General features: G+C 51.4%; 1 protein-coding gene across 1 annotated transcript in view; it reads left to right on the top strand.

The window, feature by feature from the left end:
- Positions 1–10,134: 10,134 nt before the first annotated feature.
- The window catches only part of RFX4 (regulatory factor X4), a gene marked incomplete at both ends in the record, with an annotated part of 96,015 nt that continues 89,347 nt past the window's right edge, over positions 10,135–16,802 (top strand). The window contains one exon of the mRNA XM_082014331.1: positions 10,135–10,177. Within this exon, the coding sequence (XP_081870457.1) occupies positions 10,135–10,177 (43 nt within the window). The remainder of the gene's footprint in view (positions 10,178–16,802) is intronic.

Genomic DNA, 16,802 nt, shown 5'->3' with positions numbered 1-16,802 from the left:
GTGCATTTGTGTGCAAGTAATGGTGTGATTATACAGCAAATCTGCTTTCAGCTAAACATAGGAGTTTCCATGAAGTCCAACAGAGGTTGCATATGCAGCAGGTGCATGATACAGCTTACAGGTATCCATTCAATTCCTACTGAGTATAGCAGATTTAACAATACATTGGCCCAAAGCCCTGAGAAGGTGGCTGCAAACACTAGGTACTGATGTATCCTGTCGTGGGACTTTAGATCTTTCTAAAATGTGGGTATAGCTAAAACTTTTTTTAAGAAAAAAAGAACAACAAATCCTCCACAGACAGTGAAGCAGGTTTGAATGTCCTGAAAGGATTTAGAAAGGGAACATCTGTATTTTGTTATGAGGTCTAAGGCCTAGAACTAAAGCAGTGGGTGAACTAAGAGTCACTTAGTACCCTAAACTCCCTTGAGCCCTTACTCCGCAAAGCATATGGTTAACTTTTTAAGCCAAGGGGTAATCCCACTGAGGTTGAGGTGAAGTATGTGCCATGTTCAGGTGCTTCAGAGAGAGGCAGCCCTCTAGATCAGTGAGGATACAGAGCACTGCCTATGATCTGGAAGTCCAAAGATGCTCCTTGGCTCCTCGTATGGCCGAATTGTGCATGCCAATCCTGACACTGTTCTTGCAGTCATGTTGCTGCTGTTCTCTTAGCTGCTTAAGGAGCAGAGATGAGTATCAGCCTGAGCAGGCTTGCTTTTTAAGCTTCTGGCAAAATTCTTAAACTAGTAGGTCTGCGTCTGGGCTTACAAATCTAGTCTGAAGGGATAGATTTTCCTTTTTCTTTCGGTTTTTTTGATTGGAGTAATGGCAATGCAGATGTCAACCCAGCACATGTGGATTGGAAAAGCTCTTGAAGTACCTCTACCAGGATCTGAATAGCGCAGAGTTATTTACACAGAGTTATAACAGAGTGACGTACTGCTTCCGACTGGAGGAAAGAGGTTAACCGAAAGCTCCAACCAAATGAACAACCGTTTCCTTTGCTCCCCGAGATGGCCAGGCCGAGGCTCGGGTGCACCAGCAGAGGGAGTGAGCCTCAAAGGCGACAGCCTGCCGGGGGGGGAAGCTGTGACCTGGCTCAAGGAAACGGCGCTGAGGAGAAGGTGTTCTTGCTAGCTAGTCGTCTCTTAAGTGATCTCCTAGGTTAGCTGGTCTGAGCTACAGGACGTTAAAGGCGAAGCAGTGTGTACGGTTACACCTGCAGAAATTTAAGCAGGCACAGCAGAGATGAAGAAGAGGAGCAGAGGAGTGTGCTCAGGAGTAGGCCTGTGCGATGTGCAGCTAATTTGCCTCAAGCTGATGAAAGCATGGGGATGAAAGGTTTTGTGAGGGTGAAGGAAATCCTCTGTGACAGCTGAAGTTTAGGAGGAAGGGGGCAACCTTAGCAATGATGGGTCCAGTAGAAGATAGAAACTAGACATGCCTGGCGGTAAAGTGAGGGTCATCCACTATCGCTATTCTGGTGATACCTACATCAGTTCCATTTACACATCATTGCCTGTGCATACACCAGAGGCAATTTATTTGAGTGCAGATTTGAGTCGAAACTCCTATTTTTACTTTTTGCCTCTCTTTAAGAGGCTGCGTATGTTCCATCATAAATAGACACCTGCAAGTACTCCGTTGGCAATGGAATACGCATTACAAAACCAGCAGCAGAAATGGAACAAACAGCTATGGATTCCTGGAATACGGTTGGTCAAAGTGGCAATTCAAGGAAGGAGTTGTGCTGCAGCCAGGAAAAATAGGAACGCATGGACTGATGAGGTAAGATACATTTTCAGAACCTCAGAGTCGTCACACTGCTTTCTTCTCGTGAGCCTCATCATTGCAGTCCTTTGAACTATCTTCCTAGCCAACCTCCCCTCCCCCACGTTTTTATACAGTGAATGCCATCACAAAGAGGTCTCGTGTCAGCTAACGGCTGTACTGCTGGAACTAGGCTTGCCCGAATCAACCCTGCCATGACTCGGTCTCATTGCCAAAAGAGACACAATATTCTGAACACATGACAAAATCTTAAGGCTTTAGCACAAGGAGCTGTGGCTACAAAACTTCCCTGAAGTTTCCATTCCATTGCAACTTCTTTATCTCTTGTATTTAGTGTCCAGGAGGGGCTTTCTAGAAATGCTATTCAGCATGAAGGTCAGTAGTGTTAGTCCCAGCTGAAATGCTGAATATAGTCCACTTTCTGAGATAGCTAGAGGTGTGTGCTGCTGTCGGAAGAGATACCTAACTCTGTATAGTATGTTTAAGTTGACATTTACTTTGCAGATGAAGGATTAAATGCTATTAAATGGTAGAACCATTTACAGGCCTAGAATTCAGTAATCAAGTCTATTGTTTCACTGTACAACAAAGATATTACTTAAAAGCTACCCCTTCAAACACCATACATGTCCAGCTGCGCTGTTCTGTTGTGGGAAGCAGAATCAAGCCCAGGATGGGCTGCAGGATGTGATGGGGTCTTTTAGCCAGTTCTGGAACTGTGGGCAAGGCAGGTCACTTATTTAGAGATGAGAAAACCAGCCTCACTTCAAGTCATTTACATAACCCTTACAAGTTTTTTACTTTTATTTTTTTAAGGCAAATGTTTTGAAATATAGAAATGAGGAAACCGAACTATAAAGAAAAATGAAAACAGACTGGCCTATCTTGGCATTCAGAGAAGATAAAATATGAAATATAGGCATACTGAGATTTAATAATTTTAAGATGTAGAGAGTAAAGGGCTCCCACTAAGCACAATTGGGTTTTGTTTGTAATGTCCATATCTTGTCAAGAGATTAGCTTACAAAGAACCTTCAATGTGCAGCGAGCTTTTAATTCTTTGGACTCCCTAGTTACTTGTTGCTTTTACAAGGAGGAAAACCAATGACAAACACGGACCCATGAAAAATTGTCATATGTCATTTCTTGCATTTTCTGATAGTAAATAGAAAATTATCTGTGGTTTATAGCAAAATGGGAGTAAATCACAATTAAAAGCCTAAAAATACTGAAGAGTATTTCATTGGTTAGTGGTAAAAAATGCCAAACTAATGAATAGTGCTGTGCATCTGAAAATGGGTTTGCAAGCCCTGCTGAGAACACGCCTCTGAGGTCTGATGGGAAGAATAACTAGGAGTCGTGCAGCTGCAAAACCAAACTAGAGGGGCTGAACACGTCTGTCCTTTCTCTGTCTCGAGGTTCCTGAGAGCTAGGATGGTGCTAACGCAAGTCAGCACAAGCCCTAAAACGACCTACCTGACTCCCAGCCCTCCCACAGTGACCCACAGGAGCAGCATGGGGAGCACAAGCCCTCCTCAGCTGTGTCCCAGCACAAGCGTCTCTGGGCGGTGGCATGGAGCTGGCTCAGCAGTGCCGAGAGGCCCCTCCAGCCGGCCTCTCCTCCGCTTGGAGCTGAGGATTGTTTTACAGCCCATTGCCAATTCAGCAGGGCCACGGGGCACTGGATGAATTCCGTCTTCCAAAGAGGACGTGACTTGCCCAGGGCCACAGAAAGATCGTGCCAGAACTGGGATCAGGACTCTGCAGTCCCCAGGTGCCAGACACGTGCTTGCCTTAAAACTGAGCACTTCATCAAACCGTAAAATCCAGCCAGATGGTGACTCTTTGCTATTATCTGGACCAGTGCTGGGAGGCTTAACGTGTGCAAGGCACGGTGAAGATCTGGATTCTGGTTTGTGTGTCTAAGGCTCAGAAGCCCGAGAAAACAGATCCATGTTTTAGACCTAAATGCTGCTAGAAACTTGAGCATGTTGAACCCAAGTTCTGACTTTGGTCCATCCTTCTCATGAAATGTTTCCATGTCAGCCTGGACCCACCAGTTTCAGTGGGGGGAGTTCTTTGGGAAGGGGTAGAGAGGCACAGGAGTAAGGACTGGCTACTTTGTCAACCTTACCCTGCCCTGTGTACAAGGCCCCAGTCAGACTCTCCCAGGTGGCAAAGACTCCACAAATTGGCCAGTGGATCAGTTTTGCTTCTTGTTTAAGAACTCACTATATGGACCCCGGAAGTCCATACGCCCTCTTTGCCATAGGTATGTATGAACATACATCCCTAAAATACCAGAACTCTCAGTTAAACTCTCTCAGAGTCAGTTCAGAGCCAATAGAGAGATGTTTTTGCAGTTGGAATTTTTAAAAAGCAATTAATATAGCTTTATTCTTGTCTCAAAGTTAACAGCAAAGATTTCTGTTGGTTACCCTGTGAATGGGCTTGGGCCTTTGTTCCATCTTCAGAAAAGCCCTTCCAAGCTTGTGAGCAGGCCATTGCTCTTTGTATCTTGCTGCTGGGGGAAAAAAACCCAACCACCTGAGGTAGGTACCTCTGAGATGTTTCCAATGACCATGTATTTTTTCTCCCAATAGCTTCATAGTACATGTCTTTGTCCTCCCAATCAGTACATACACAGCATGTTCAAAACCGAAAGCAGTTCCACGCTGCTAGCTGCAGCGGAGTCTTTGTCCTTCATTAGCATGAGTTTTGGGGAGCTACTTGACCTATGCACACCCTTTGCCATTCCAGACGGTGCACGGTAGTTCTTGTCCACTCAGGCATAGCAAATGACAACACATTGTAAACAGAAAAATAACTCAAAATGTAAGAAAAGAAATCAGTGTGCTAAACAATAAAGTTCTAGTTTCTTGGTAGAATTATGTTCTAATAACAGAAATGCTTTTCCCTTGAACTCCTAGTGAGTTGGAAACTCCGCATTCAGACTTTTCCCTGCCAGTCAGAGGCAGGCACTGAAGGTAATTCTCTGTGCTCCAGGCAGATCAAAAGAAACTCATTATCAGTCGGTCATCTAAAAGGATATGACAGCTTCACATCCATTTGTTCGGCAGCTTCGATGCAGTCTGGAATGGATCTTTTCTGTGCCTGTTGTCTATAATAGCTTTTAGGGCTGGCTCTTCTTCCAACACACAGTACAAATCTGCTGGTAACTCGTACCAGCCACACACAAGAAAAGCCAGCTAAATCTGGTGTAAGCTCAGAAGTCGAGAACTGCTTGCCCTCTTCTCATACTCAAGTCAGCAAGAGCCTCCCAGGCCCAGCGTTCTGGGCAGCAGCCGTGGGGGCAAGGGTTCTTCTAGACTCCTGTGGACACTGATGCTACCCAGAAAAATGAATTCCCTTCCTCCATGTAGACTGAAGCTGGCCAGTGTGAACAGGATGTTTTCACTGATCCCTTTTGGCAGCACTGGCACCACCCTTCTCCATGAACCTGACAACTGGAGCTAAGCAAAATTCCTTTCACAAGTATTAGTAAGAGATCGTTTGAGGCTGACCTGCGCTCATCTTCAACAAAACTTGGCTTCAGACATGTCTACAGTTGCAGCAAGACAGCTGCAATTCATGTTACTTTTCTTTCAAACTAAAAAAAAGGTACCCCCTGCCCAGTGCATGTGCAATCCATCATTTGCATGCCTCCGCTCTTCTGCTCGTTTTTTCCCAGATACCTGCATGTGTGCCTGCCCTAGCCCCTTCCCCTCGGTGCTTGTGTCAATTAAAGCCTTTTGAAGGAATCGGTGCACGTGTTGAGTGAGGCAGCCTTTTGATGTTCCTCTTCCAGTTCCTGCATCTGTCAGCATCACGCTCCCCAAGCACATACACAGGGTTGATTCCAGAAGTCATCCATCAGCTTACTCCTGTCTTTCACCTATGCGTATAGCTTCCTCGGGGGTGTTAATATATGTAAAATAAAGTTAACATTTCCTGTTCTGATAATAAAGATGGGTAAGTGGGAAAGGGAAGCCACTACAGAAACAAGATCCTTCTCTGTTTCTTCCATGGGGTCTGCCCTGTAGATGAAGATAGCAGAAACAGAGGAATAGAGCAGGGAAGGAGGGTGAACAGAAATGTGGGTTCATTCCGAGAGGAGGAGGCTGCTGGCTCAGGCAAGTAAGAAAATATGGAACCACTCACAGAGTGCAGCCACTGCTAAAATAATGAAGTGTCACTGTGTGTTTGGCTGCTGCCAGCACTCTTGATAGTCTGCGCAGAGATACATCGGATCCAAAAGGATCCCCTGAGTCACTGAACCTGGATCCCAGCTATTGCAGCCAACTGTTTTACATGACTCCTTCCACTAACCATTCGCTCTCGTTCCTAAAACTAATGCAGGTTCTTGTCCCTGATAGTCTATGGGAAAACTTCTCCAGAACTTCAGCCTGAAGTTGCTCAGGTATTCTAGCTAAATTAATAGATAACAGTTTATACTTTTTTTGTTCCTGTACCAACAGTTTTCTATTGTTGAAAAAGCTCTTCTTTTGGTGTTTACCCCAAAAATACTGGTGTTAGAGTCTAGTACTGGTGTCTAGAGTCTTGCACCAGCATAAGAAGTTTTTTATGGCCAGAAAAGTTTGTTTGGCACAATGAACTGCAGCATGGAAGACAGTCATAGAAACATGTTTTTCAAAGAACTCAAATGATCTGAGTGATAAGTTGATATGAACTGTCATACTTCCACTCTGCCTCTGCTTTGCTAACCATCAAAAGAAACTCATTACCACTCAGTCACGTAAATGGTTATGACAGCTTCACATCCAGTTGGTCAGCAGCTTCGGTGCAGTCTGGAATGTGCCTTCTGTTCCCTTGAGGACACTGCTCTTCTCTCCATGCACCAGCACAAGTTTGTATTCATCTTTCCCAAATAAAGGTGGTGTTCCTTTCACAATAGCAACACGGTCCCTTTCCACTAAAAATACATCATCTAATGCAGTGTAGGGTTATAGTCTTTATTTTATGGCTTGTAGTAGGCAAGAACCTGGAGTGAAAATTCCCAGTGATACACTTTTTGCATCCTTGCTGAGACTTGTCCTTTACTCTATCAAATCAAATCCTGCAGCCTATGTGTAAAAAAAAAGGGCTAGTGACTTGTAGTGCTTCCATCTGCAAACTGCCAACCTGCAGCATGGGAGGAGGTGTTCCTCGCTTCCAGAAGAATTATTAAGTGTCATGTGCGATATCCAGAAGCAAAAGATGCTTTTTAAAAATGTAAGCAAAACCCAAACAAGTAACAATGACTGAGTTGTGGAAGTACACCAGGGCGACCTGACACACTGAGAGGCGATTAGGTAAGCAGGATGACAACATTGACATATTCCACAGGAATGTGAGCACAGGAACTAATCTGGAGAGGTAGGCAGTAAAGAGATTACAACAAGTACCTCTGGTCTAGCGGAAGTGCTGCTGCTGATCCTGCCCATGCATCATCACCTGTAGAGAACGTACACCTTTGCATTGTGTCAAAGAAGAGCCCAAGCCTCTAGACATCCAGGCTGCACTAAAAATCCCATCCTTCTCACCCTCCTAGAAAGAACACATCCCTACCTTCACACCGCCCATATTTTTATTTCACTTATCTCTGGGACATCAGCAACATGGAAGCAGCTCACCCTTTAAACTGGTAAATACCGAATTCCTGCAAGCGTAGAGGGCCTGCAGTGGACACCCAGCACCTGCCACTGTGTAGGTCTTCAACGCTTCCACCAGCCAGGCCCCTGCCCGCCCTGTAGCCACGCGAGGCAGTGTGGGCGAGTGCCCGCTGGCCTCTGCCTGCTCAGGGCTGGGCACCTCAGCCTCCCCGCAGGTAACCTCCCTGCTTACAGACAGCTCCCCGCAGCACGGTCAGCGTTGCCTGTTTTTTAAAGTTGGCACTGATTTCAAAATCCCTTAGAGGTGAGCCCTGCTCAAGGCCAAAAATGTCCCTGATGTCTTTGTGGGGCTTCTTGCTTCCCCTGCAGGGCCCGTGCCCACCCCGAAAAGGGCAGACAGGCCCCAAGGGGCCCACACCCTGCAGGCTCCCCTCAGGGCTTGCACCACCCGATGGTGAAATCTTAGAGGAAAGGGGAAAAAAAAAACAAACCCAAACCAAAAAACTTAGAAAGGGGGGGAAATGACCCCCGTTTGGATGGCGGCAATCAAAAATATCCTCACATACAGGCCCCCAGGGGTGTTCGGCGGGCGGGCAGAGCCTGTGCCCCTCACTGACAGAGCCGGGGTGCCCCTAACAGGGCCGCTAACCGTCCCCGCTAACGGTCCCCGCTAACGGCTGGCGGGGGCCGGGCGGATCAGCGGCCCGGGGTGTCCCGCGCAGGGCCGGTGGCCGGGGGAGGCCCGAGGAGGGGCGGGCGGGCAAGGCGGGGGAGCGGGACGAGCGGGACGAGCGGCGCGCCGGCGGAGGCCGCCGGCAGCAGGAGCCGCGAGCCGCGCCGTCGAGGGGAGCGGCGGCAGCGGCGGCCACAGGGGTGCGGTGCCGCCGGGAGCAGAGCCAGCCCGGCGGCACACGGGTGCTGGAGGGAAGGGAGAGGTGGGACTTCCCCAGTGGAAAGCCATGTCGGTCAGGAAAAAAACCCCAGCCCTTGCTTTGGGTTGGGGTTGCGGGGGGGCGGTTAGAGGGAGCCTCCCCGGACCTTGCTCCCGCCTCGCCGGGCACGTCGCCGCGGCGGGTAGGGCGGGCAGGGCGGCTTCCCTGCGCGACCTCAAGTGCTTTTCAGTGGCTGCCGGCCGCGGAGTCGGGGTTTCTGCACTGTCTCACCCCGGTATTATTTCTACCGGCCTCTTCTCTAGGCACACTGGGCTCCCCGCCCCAAAGCTCGGCCGTGGGGGGGGGGGGCCTGCCCGCCGGCCCCGTCCCACAGGGCCGCGGGGCGCGGGGCGGTGGGCACCACGGCTCTCCCGCTGCCGGCCCGCCCGGGGTGCGGCGGCACTGCGGGGCGCCGGGTTTCCTCTTCAGCAGCCACGCCGCTTGTTTTGCTGTGTGGGGTTGGTGGTTTTTTGGTTTGGTTTTTTTTTTGGTTTTTTTTTTTTCCGAAGGGGAGAGGGAAGGGGAGTAGTCTGGGTGTAGGGAGGGGAGAGGGGGAGAAGAGTGGAAAACGTTGGCTCTGTCCATGGTCAAAGTAATTCAGCTATAATCCCCCTTTCTCTTCCTCTCCTGGAGCTCTATTCATATTCTAATCACAGCTTTTCCTTCCCTAAACCAGCCACTTTTATCAGAGCCCTAGCTTTGCACTTTTACTTCCACTTCCAGCACATACAACCGCATGCAGAATAAGCAACTTTTTTCCAGTCTCCGTCCTGCCCCCCTCTCCCCCCGCAACGTGCTAACCCGAAAAGGGATCTTCGCATCCCCGGGCTGAAGCTGGAAAGGAACGCGAGTTTGCCAGCGCACACGTTTGGTTCTTTATTTCCCCTGGCGATCGGGATCTCCCACCCCCCCGGCGCTCCCCCCTCCCGCTCCCACGGAAAGCTCTCCGGGCCCCCCGGGGAGTCCCTCCCGCCGGTCCGCCAGGCCAGCGCCGCTGGCCGAGGCGCTTTCTCTTTCCCCTCACCGCCGCCATGACCCCCTCTTCCCTACCCACACACAGCCCCCGCCCCAGTAAACTAAGCTTACAAGATATTTGGGAAGCTGTGCAGCTTCCAACGCCATGTGCCCGCGAAGGATCCCAACCCAGAGCCCATCGGGAGGAGGAGGAGGAGGAGGAGGGGAGCTCGGCGGCGCTGCACGCACCCCTGGCCGCCCCAAAGAGCACAACCCCAAACCTACTGCCCGTTTGAAGATGGAAGCCAATTTTGATCTAGGGCTGTAACGAGCCAGAGGCGTGGGGTGGGGGCTGGAGGGGGAGGAGGAGTGGAAAGGCCGCTGGAACTTTAAATAAGAAAAACGTTTCTAATGCTCTAATAGAAGAGGGAAGTCGAAGTGTTGGGATTGCGTAGATCTAAGGCCCCCCTTTTTGGAGGAAAGCTTTTCTTATTCAAAACAGCATCACAATGGGCTTCACATTGAGCCTTGCCACATCCCCATCTGAGGAGCAGCCATTCATCAGGCTGGCTGGCCTATCAATGACATTTCTCCCATCAGGGCTTCTATAAAATGATGCTTTTTCCCATGAAACATCCGCAAACATTTTGACGGGTCTGGCTTTGCCCTGCTGGATTACGGACTTGTCCCTCTCTCCCGCGCTAACACCCCCATCCCCCCACACACCCCCAAACTATCTGCCTCTGCCCTCCCTCCCCACCGCTCCCTCTCCCCCGCGCCTCCCCGAGGCAGGGGCTCTCCGCACCCCGGGGCCCTGGGGCTGCCCTCCCGCCCATGGGAAAAGCATGCACTGCGGGTTGCTGGAGGAACCCGATATGGACTCCACAGGTAAGCGGCTCTGCCCCGTCCCCTCCCCGCAGGCAGCCGGCTCCTCTCGCCCGCACGGGAGGAATTCTCAACTTGACCGCGGCGGCGGGGGGCGGCGGGGGGGCCGCCCGCCGTTACCGGCCCCTCAGGCGGATGGGCACGGGCGTGTGCGTGTCCGGGCTGGAGCCCTGCGGTCGCACTTGCAGCTACGGTGGAGCAGAGGGTGGTTGGGGGTTTTTTTCCCTTTTTTTTTTTCCTTTTTTCTTTTCTCCTCCGTGGGCTGCCGGCCGGCAAACTAGTTGCCTCTCCGCTTCTCGTTGTAGGCGCTCGCTCAGGTTTGAGCGGAGCCTTTCGGAGGGGCGAGAAAACGAGGTTTATTATTAGGGAAGACGGTTAGCGGGTTCGGGCGAGCCCAGCGCCGAGGCCGTCTCGTCCCGCAGGCAGAGCTGGGGCTGGGCTGCTTGGGAGGGGAGGGAGTTTGGGGAAGGGCAGGCTGGGTCTCTCCCCCGCCGCACCCTCAAACGATGACTTGGGCGGTCCGGTGACCCGACGGGCGGCGGGCGGCTGCACTCCCACCAGCCAGCGCTGCAAGCGGGGAGAAGCCCCGGCGGGAGGCGAGGGGGACGGGCGCAGCGGAGGGGCCGCAGCCCGCGCCCCGCGACCCGACGGCCGCCTCCGCCGCCCGGCCCGGCCCGGCCCGGCGAGGCCCGGCGGCTCTCCATGGGGGCAGGGCTCGGGCCTAGGTTGTCAGCCGGCTGTCAGCCGGCGGCCTCCCGAAATCGCGGCCCCTTCTCTCTCGCTCTTTCCCGCCGGCCGTGCCCCTGCGTTCCCCGCGCCACGAACCCGTTTTCCAGCGGCCGTAAAGGCTACGCTCCCTCCTGAGCGCGGCCCCGGCCTGCAGTGGCGGGCGGCCGGGCAGCCGGCGAGGAACCTTTGCCGTTTTAATTTATTTTATTAGCACGGGAAAAGACCCCCTCCTCCCCGCCCTCCCTGCCCTGGCATTGCCCAGGCGGACAAGTCGCAGGTTGGGTAGGGCGCAGCCCGGGCACGGCTCTGCCGCTGCCCGCTCCTGCCCTGCCCCGTCCTCTCCTGGAGCCGCTCTGCCGGCTGCCAGCGCCGTGACCGGCTGTGGTGGCCGGGTAGCGGAGAACCGGGCAGCCCCAGCCCCGCCGGAGCCCGCAGCGGGATCGGGCCCTCTGCCCCGCTCCTCCCCGACGGGCCGGGTTCTGGCGTTCCCCCGAGGCGGCCGCAGCTCCGTTCCGGTGCCTCTGGTGGGGCCGGTCAGCCCCGGGCTCGGAGCCCCCCCGCTTCCCGCCTCCCCGAACCCGCCAAGGGTTTTATCACCCCTCGGCCCCACGGCGGCCCTCAGGGTATTTTGTAAAAATTAAGTATTGATGAAAACCAAATAATCAAACAAAAGATACTGCGCCTGCCGCGGTCCCGGCATCGGGCGGGCTCGGTCCCTCGCCGGCCGCCGGCGATACCAGCCGGGTGTGGGCCGCTTTTCCTGCTGGGGCCCCGGGACAAAACCCGGGGGGTCGTTCCGTGGAGCAAGTGCTCGTCGGGGGAAGGATTCGTTGTGTTCATGTCCGAGCGTGTGCGGGAGTTACGGGCGTGTAAAAGAAAGTTGCCCTTCTGTGCAGCGGCACTGCCGAGAGGGAGTTCAGGGCACTGCCGGCAACTTCTCGTTGTCGACACTAACGGGTCTTTAGGCAAAGAAAAAAAAAAATCAAACCAAACCAAAAAAGCCCCGCGTTTTCTATCCCTGTGTTCAAACTTGTCCATCCTCCGTCTGAGCCTCCCGACTATTCATTCCTTAAATTCAGTATGGTTATAATAAACGGCAGCGTGATTGATTAAGATAATATTAATCAGAAAACACTTTAGTCTTGCTAAACAGATGGCAAGAAAAGTGGAGCTTTTGCAGTTGTCTCATTCAGATACCTTAACCTCCTTTTCAGAGGACTTAATCCAATTAGCTTTTCTCCCGAGTTTCAGTTGTTATGTAAAGATCCTTTTGCATTGTGGAGAAATATGGCTTCATTGAAAAAAATCAGTCATGTTTTAATTTATCCTTAACAGTTTTTCCCTAAACCAGCGGGATAAAAAAAAAAAAAAAAGAATAATCACCCTCGGCTCTAATTTTAAGGCAGGGGGGTGGTTTAGTTCCTTCCCCGGCAGCGCCGTGCGTTTCCATCGAGTTTAGCTCACATTACCCGAACCTGGGCAGCGACCCACGGGGGCTGTCACCAAGCTCAAACGCATTTGTGGCCGTCTGGGGGCCGGGGACAGCCTCTCCCCGCCTGGCCGGCGGCCGGCAGGGCAGCGGCAGCGGCCCCGCAGCAGCGCCCGACCCCGACCAGGGCGGCACCGGCCGCTCCGGCGGGCAGCCGCCCTCGGAGCTCCCCCGCTGCCCGGCGGGGCCCGGCCCGCGACCAGGGCACCCACCCGGGGCCGGTTTCTCCGCCTCCGTTATCCCCGCGGGGCGCAGCCCCTAAAGCGCCGGGACCGGGCCGGCGAGCCGCCGGAGACAGTTGGTAGCCCCCGGCCAGGGGTCGCCCGCCCGCCCCTTCTCTGTGGGGCACAAAGGGGTCGCCCCGGGGTGGGGGGAGCCGTGCTTGGCTTTTGGGGGTCGCAGGGTGCGCTCGGCCCGGCTCGCGCCCCACACCTCCGCCGGCCCCCGGTCCCTCCGTGCCCGCAGCCTGCCAGGGGGGCCAGGGACGGCTGGGATCCTACCGCCTCCCCCGGCAGAGCCCACCGGGGCCCGAGGGAGGGCGGCGGCGGGGTTGGTGCTGGGGACCGGGCGGGCCGGCACCCGGGGAGCCCCGGAGGGCGGCTGGAGCGGGGGAGGGAAACTTTGCGGGAGATCCCGAGAGTTAATCACAGGCTTCCACAGCCGCAGCCCCCCCTAGTGACACCGGCACGGCGGGTGCGAGGCGCTGCCGGGTGTCCCCCCACCCCCCCGCCGCCCCGACGGAGCTCTCCCCATGCAGGACCACCCCACCGGGCTTTCGAGGGCGCCGCCGGCGCAGGGAGCGGCGTGCGGGGCCGCGGGGCGGCATGTGTTTCCCGGGGGCCGGCCGGGCTCCCCGTGCCCGCCGCACCGCCTCAGGGAGCAGGAGCCGAAGGAAAAGGAGGCCCTTCCCTGGGGCGCAACTTTTCCGCGTGGCTCGATAAATATCCCTCGTTATTTCGGGTGCTGGAGCCAGGCAAAAACTCCGCTTGTTTCAAAGCGCTAGGTGGGCGAGATCCTCAGGACGTGAAGCTGACACTTAGGAGTAGATCCAAACCCCGTTAAAATCAGCAGAAAGCCCTTCAGTGCTGTCAAGGACGTTGGGATTAGGCCCCTGAAGCAGTTTGTGTGAACCACGAAAAGCGGGTTCCAGCGCCTGAGCCAAACCCGTTGTGGCGGTGGCCAGATTTCGGTCTGTCTTCTTACCAGTGTACGGGTGGTGCGGCAGTAGTGGGTGACTTTTTCTCTGAGCTTGCCATTTAAAAAGGATCTAGCATATAAGCACCGACTGAAGAGAATTAAGGGCTTTCATATCCTGGTTCAATTAATGAAATTGCCAATATTGATAATAAATCCTTGAATGCTAGTTGGGAAAGCAGTAGTGACATGTCAGAACATATGTGTAAGCCTGAAGCGTGCGATCCTAGGTCTTGATTTTTTTGATCCAAACAAGTGGTTGATTTTGCTGCTGAAAACCCTTTGCTTTGCTTATTGCAGCACAGTTTACTAACAGATAAAAAAAGGAACTTGCTATTGGCTATTTTGCTTACTTTCCTTGAGTACTTTTCACAGTCAGGCAAAAAAGTGATTTATTTTTCTTCCAGTAGATAAAAAAAAGTTATTTACTGTTCTAGCGTTTGTGTTTATAAAGCCTTTTGCCTGCTGATGAGTTAAGATGATCGAATTATTCTTCTGAATCCTACTTTTGATATGATACAGACATGCGAAAGAAATACCACCAGTCCTTTACATAGTTGAACACAACAATTTGTCTTATGTCATTTCATATCTCATATGATTTCACACGTGAAATAAATGGAACAAAACCAACAAAAATTATCGACAAAAGTGTTTTCTTTCCTGCTGGCTGCAGAGTTCCTGCGGACAATGTTTGCGCAGTCGGGCCCAATCCTTGGCAGCTCCCTCTGCCTTCAGCAGCAGCAGCAGAGCTGGGATCTAAACACAAGCCCCAGCACCGGATCAGGTCTTCATTCCTGAAGGGTTTTTTTTTTGAGAAGTTTGTAAAATCCATGGGGATTTTTTAGAGGTTTGTAAGTCAGTCAACATTACCTTGAGTTAACAAGTTCATCTTCTAAGTCTGACTCAGGGAAAATAATGATTTTATGTTTTATTTGCTTGCTAATGAATTAATTCTAAAATACTTAGGGAGGGGGAGTTGCGGTACTTTTTACTGCTCTGCAATCTGTTATTTACCTGCAATAAAGGTCTTTAAAAAGCTGGAAGGAAAAAAGAACTAAAACAAGCTTTTGCATAAGAATAGTGAGAAAACTGTAGGAAACTATTTCATTTATTTAAGTTAAAGTCTCAGTTTATAGTCCTCAAGATTTTATCTGGGTAAAAGCCTCATTAAAGAAGGGACTCCAGGTTCAAGACAGATTAACTTCTGTCTTCGAGACTGCAAAGAAACTTGTAGCCTTGGTCGGTCTATCACAGCTGCACCTTGGCTGTAGTAAACATCTAGCAAGCGAAAGTTCTCAAAATTAGAAGAGAACATTTTGTGCCATGATACTCGTGTTGCTGTTAGATCTGTCCCACGGCAAGTCACTGGTGCAATACCCTGCTTCCATCAGGGTCTCTGGCTTGTTCGCTTTTAGAAAATAAGGCTGTTTTTCAGCCTCTGGTGCAGTGAGCGTGCAGGCAAGGAAGAAGGTTAGCGTAGCGGTAAAATCTGCATCATTTCCAAACAGAAACGCCTTCGCATTTCTCTAGCTTAATTTGCAAGTGGTTTGCAAGTTAGGACAGCCATAAGGAGGACCCTCCCTTGGGATACTATTTCTATGCACAGGATTTCACCTATGCAAAATAAAGATGAAATCGTGGGATCACTGCAATCCGCGCGGTGATGAAACATTGGGACCTCTTCAGATGAAGACTTTTGAAGAGGTGGCCTTAAATACAGCCGGAGTGTGATGGTTCATGACAATGCCCTTGGAGCAGCAGTGGGCTGTCACGTAACTAATACAAATATAAGGTCAGTCCTTTGGGGATATTTGATGTGACATTCGAGTCCAAATAATTAGCTCACAATTCCGTGAGCACCGAGGTTTGTGAATTTTCTGAGTTCACCCACTTGTCCGTTCTCCCTGCATCTGTGCTGGATTTTCTATTTGTTTCATTGTGTCGGAAAATGAATACCCGGTACGATCCGGCCCTGCTGGAGCCCAGCGCCCCGGCGGCCGAGGGGATTTGATTGCTAACATTCTAGTTAGGAAGATGGATAGCATAAAGGGCATTTGATGGCTGAGCGATCCTATAGATAACGAGCGTACGAAGGAAGAGTACATGGTGACGATTAAGCCAGTGGAGGCCTATGTAGGGTTTTTTTAATGTCTGTACTAAAAACACATTTACAACACATTTTTAGCTCCTATAGAATTGTGTATATGTGCCAGAGAGTATCTGTGAGTATTTAAAACCATAATACAATTTGCTGTAAGAGACGGATCCTGATCCTGCCATGGCTCCACAAGGGAGGCACCTGTTGAAGTCCTCGTGTGTGCCTCGGAGAGGGCAGGTGCCCAGGGTTAGCTCGTAATGATCCCTCCCAATGCTGGGACTGTGGAATAACTTAATTGCAGCTATTTTACATGCATAACTAGCCGTCCTGGCCTGTCTTCGTTCCCATTTATTTTCTCCCAGGAGATTTGTAGCAAGAGCAGTTTATTAGCTATGAAATATTAGCCAGCGTTAGAAATGGTGCTTAAAGTCAGTGGCAGAGGCCTTCTGGTTCGCTGCAAGAGCCACGGTTTCATTCTCTGTATATAAGTAAGTGTTGGGTTAAATAAATATTTTTGGCCATTCTTCCCTTTGTGATAAACTTGAAATCGGGAAAAGTGGAGAGGGTTAAATAGAGCCTTGACTCTCACTGCACCCAGTAAAGAAGAAAAAGTTCATCTGCAGCTTAAGTTGCCTCAAGACTGAAACGTGGGCTCAGCGTTGTCCTTCACTTCAGCTACAGTTAAGCGCTTTGTTTTCTGTTATTGGTAAGTGAACTTAATTTCTCTGAGATGGAGTTTCTTACGGGAACTAAGGAGTCGAGTCACAGCTATGAATGATGGGTTTGCAATTAATTAGCAGTTTATCCTGAGCATTTTTGCGTAGGATCCCCAATATTATGGTAATGAGAAGCAATACACTTTAGATAGCTGGAGCGTTCTCTGAGGGAGTGATTCCCTGAAACTTAGCCCTGGGAATTAGAGGCATTGATTTCAGAGCAGCAGGCTGGGGACATGTGCTGGGATTTCATCATTTTTCTAGGCTTGCCATAGTCTGGTGCTGTGAACTGACATTCAGTTTAACCATGAACATGTGGCAGGATGTCCTAATTAAGCAAATCAGTATTTAATGCTGTTAGCTTCTGCAACATAGCTTGTAGGTATCATGCTCTTGGCT

The sequence above is a fragment of the Phaethon aethereus genome, assembly GCF_964289735.1.
Source record: "Phaethon aethereus genome assembly, chromosome: 1".
Classification (NCBI taxonomy): domain Eukaryota; kingdom Metazoa; phylum Chordata; class Aves; order Phaethontiformes; family Phaethontidae; genus Phaethon; species Phaethon aethereus.
The sequence above is the reverse complement of the archived record's forward strand: the minus strand, read 5'-3'. Positions and strand labels throughout refer to the sequence as shown.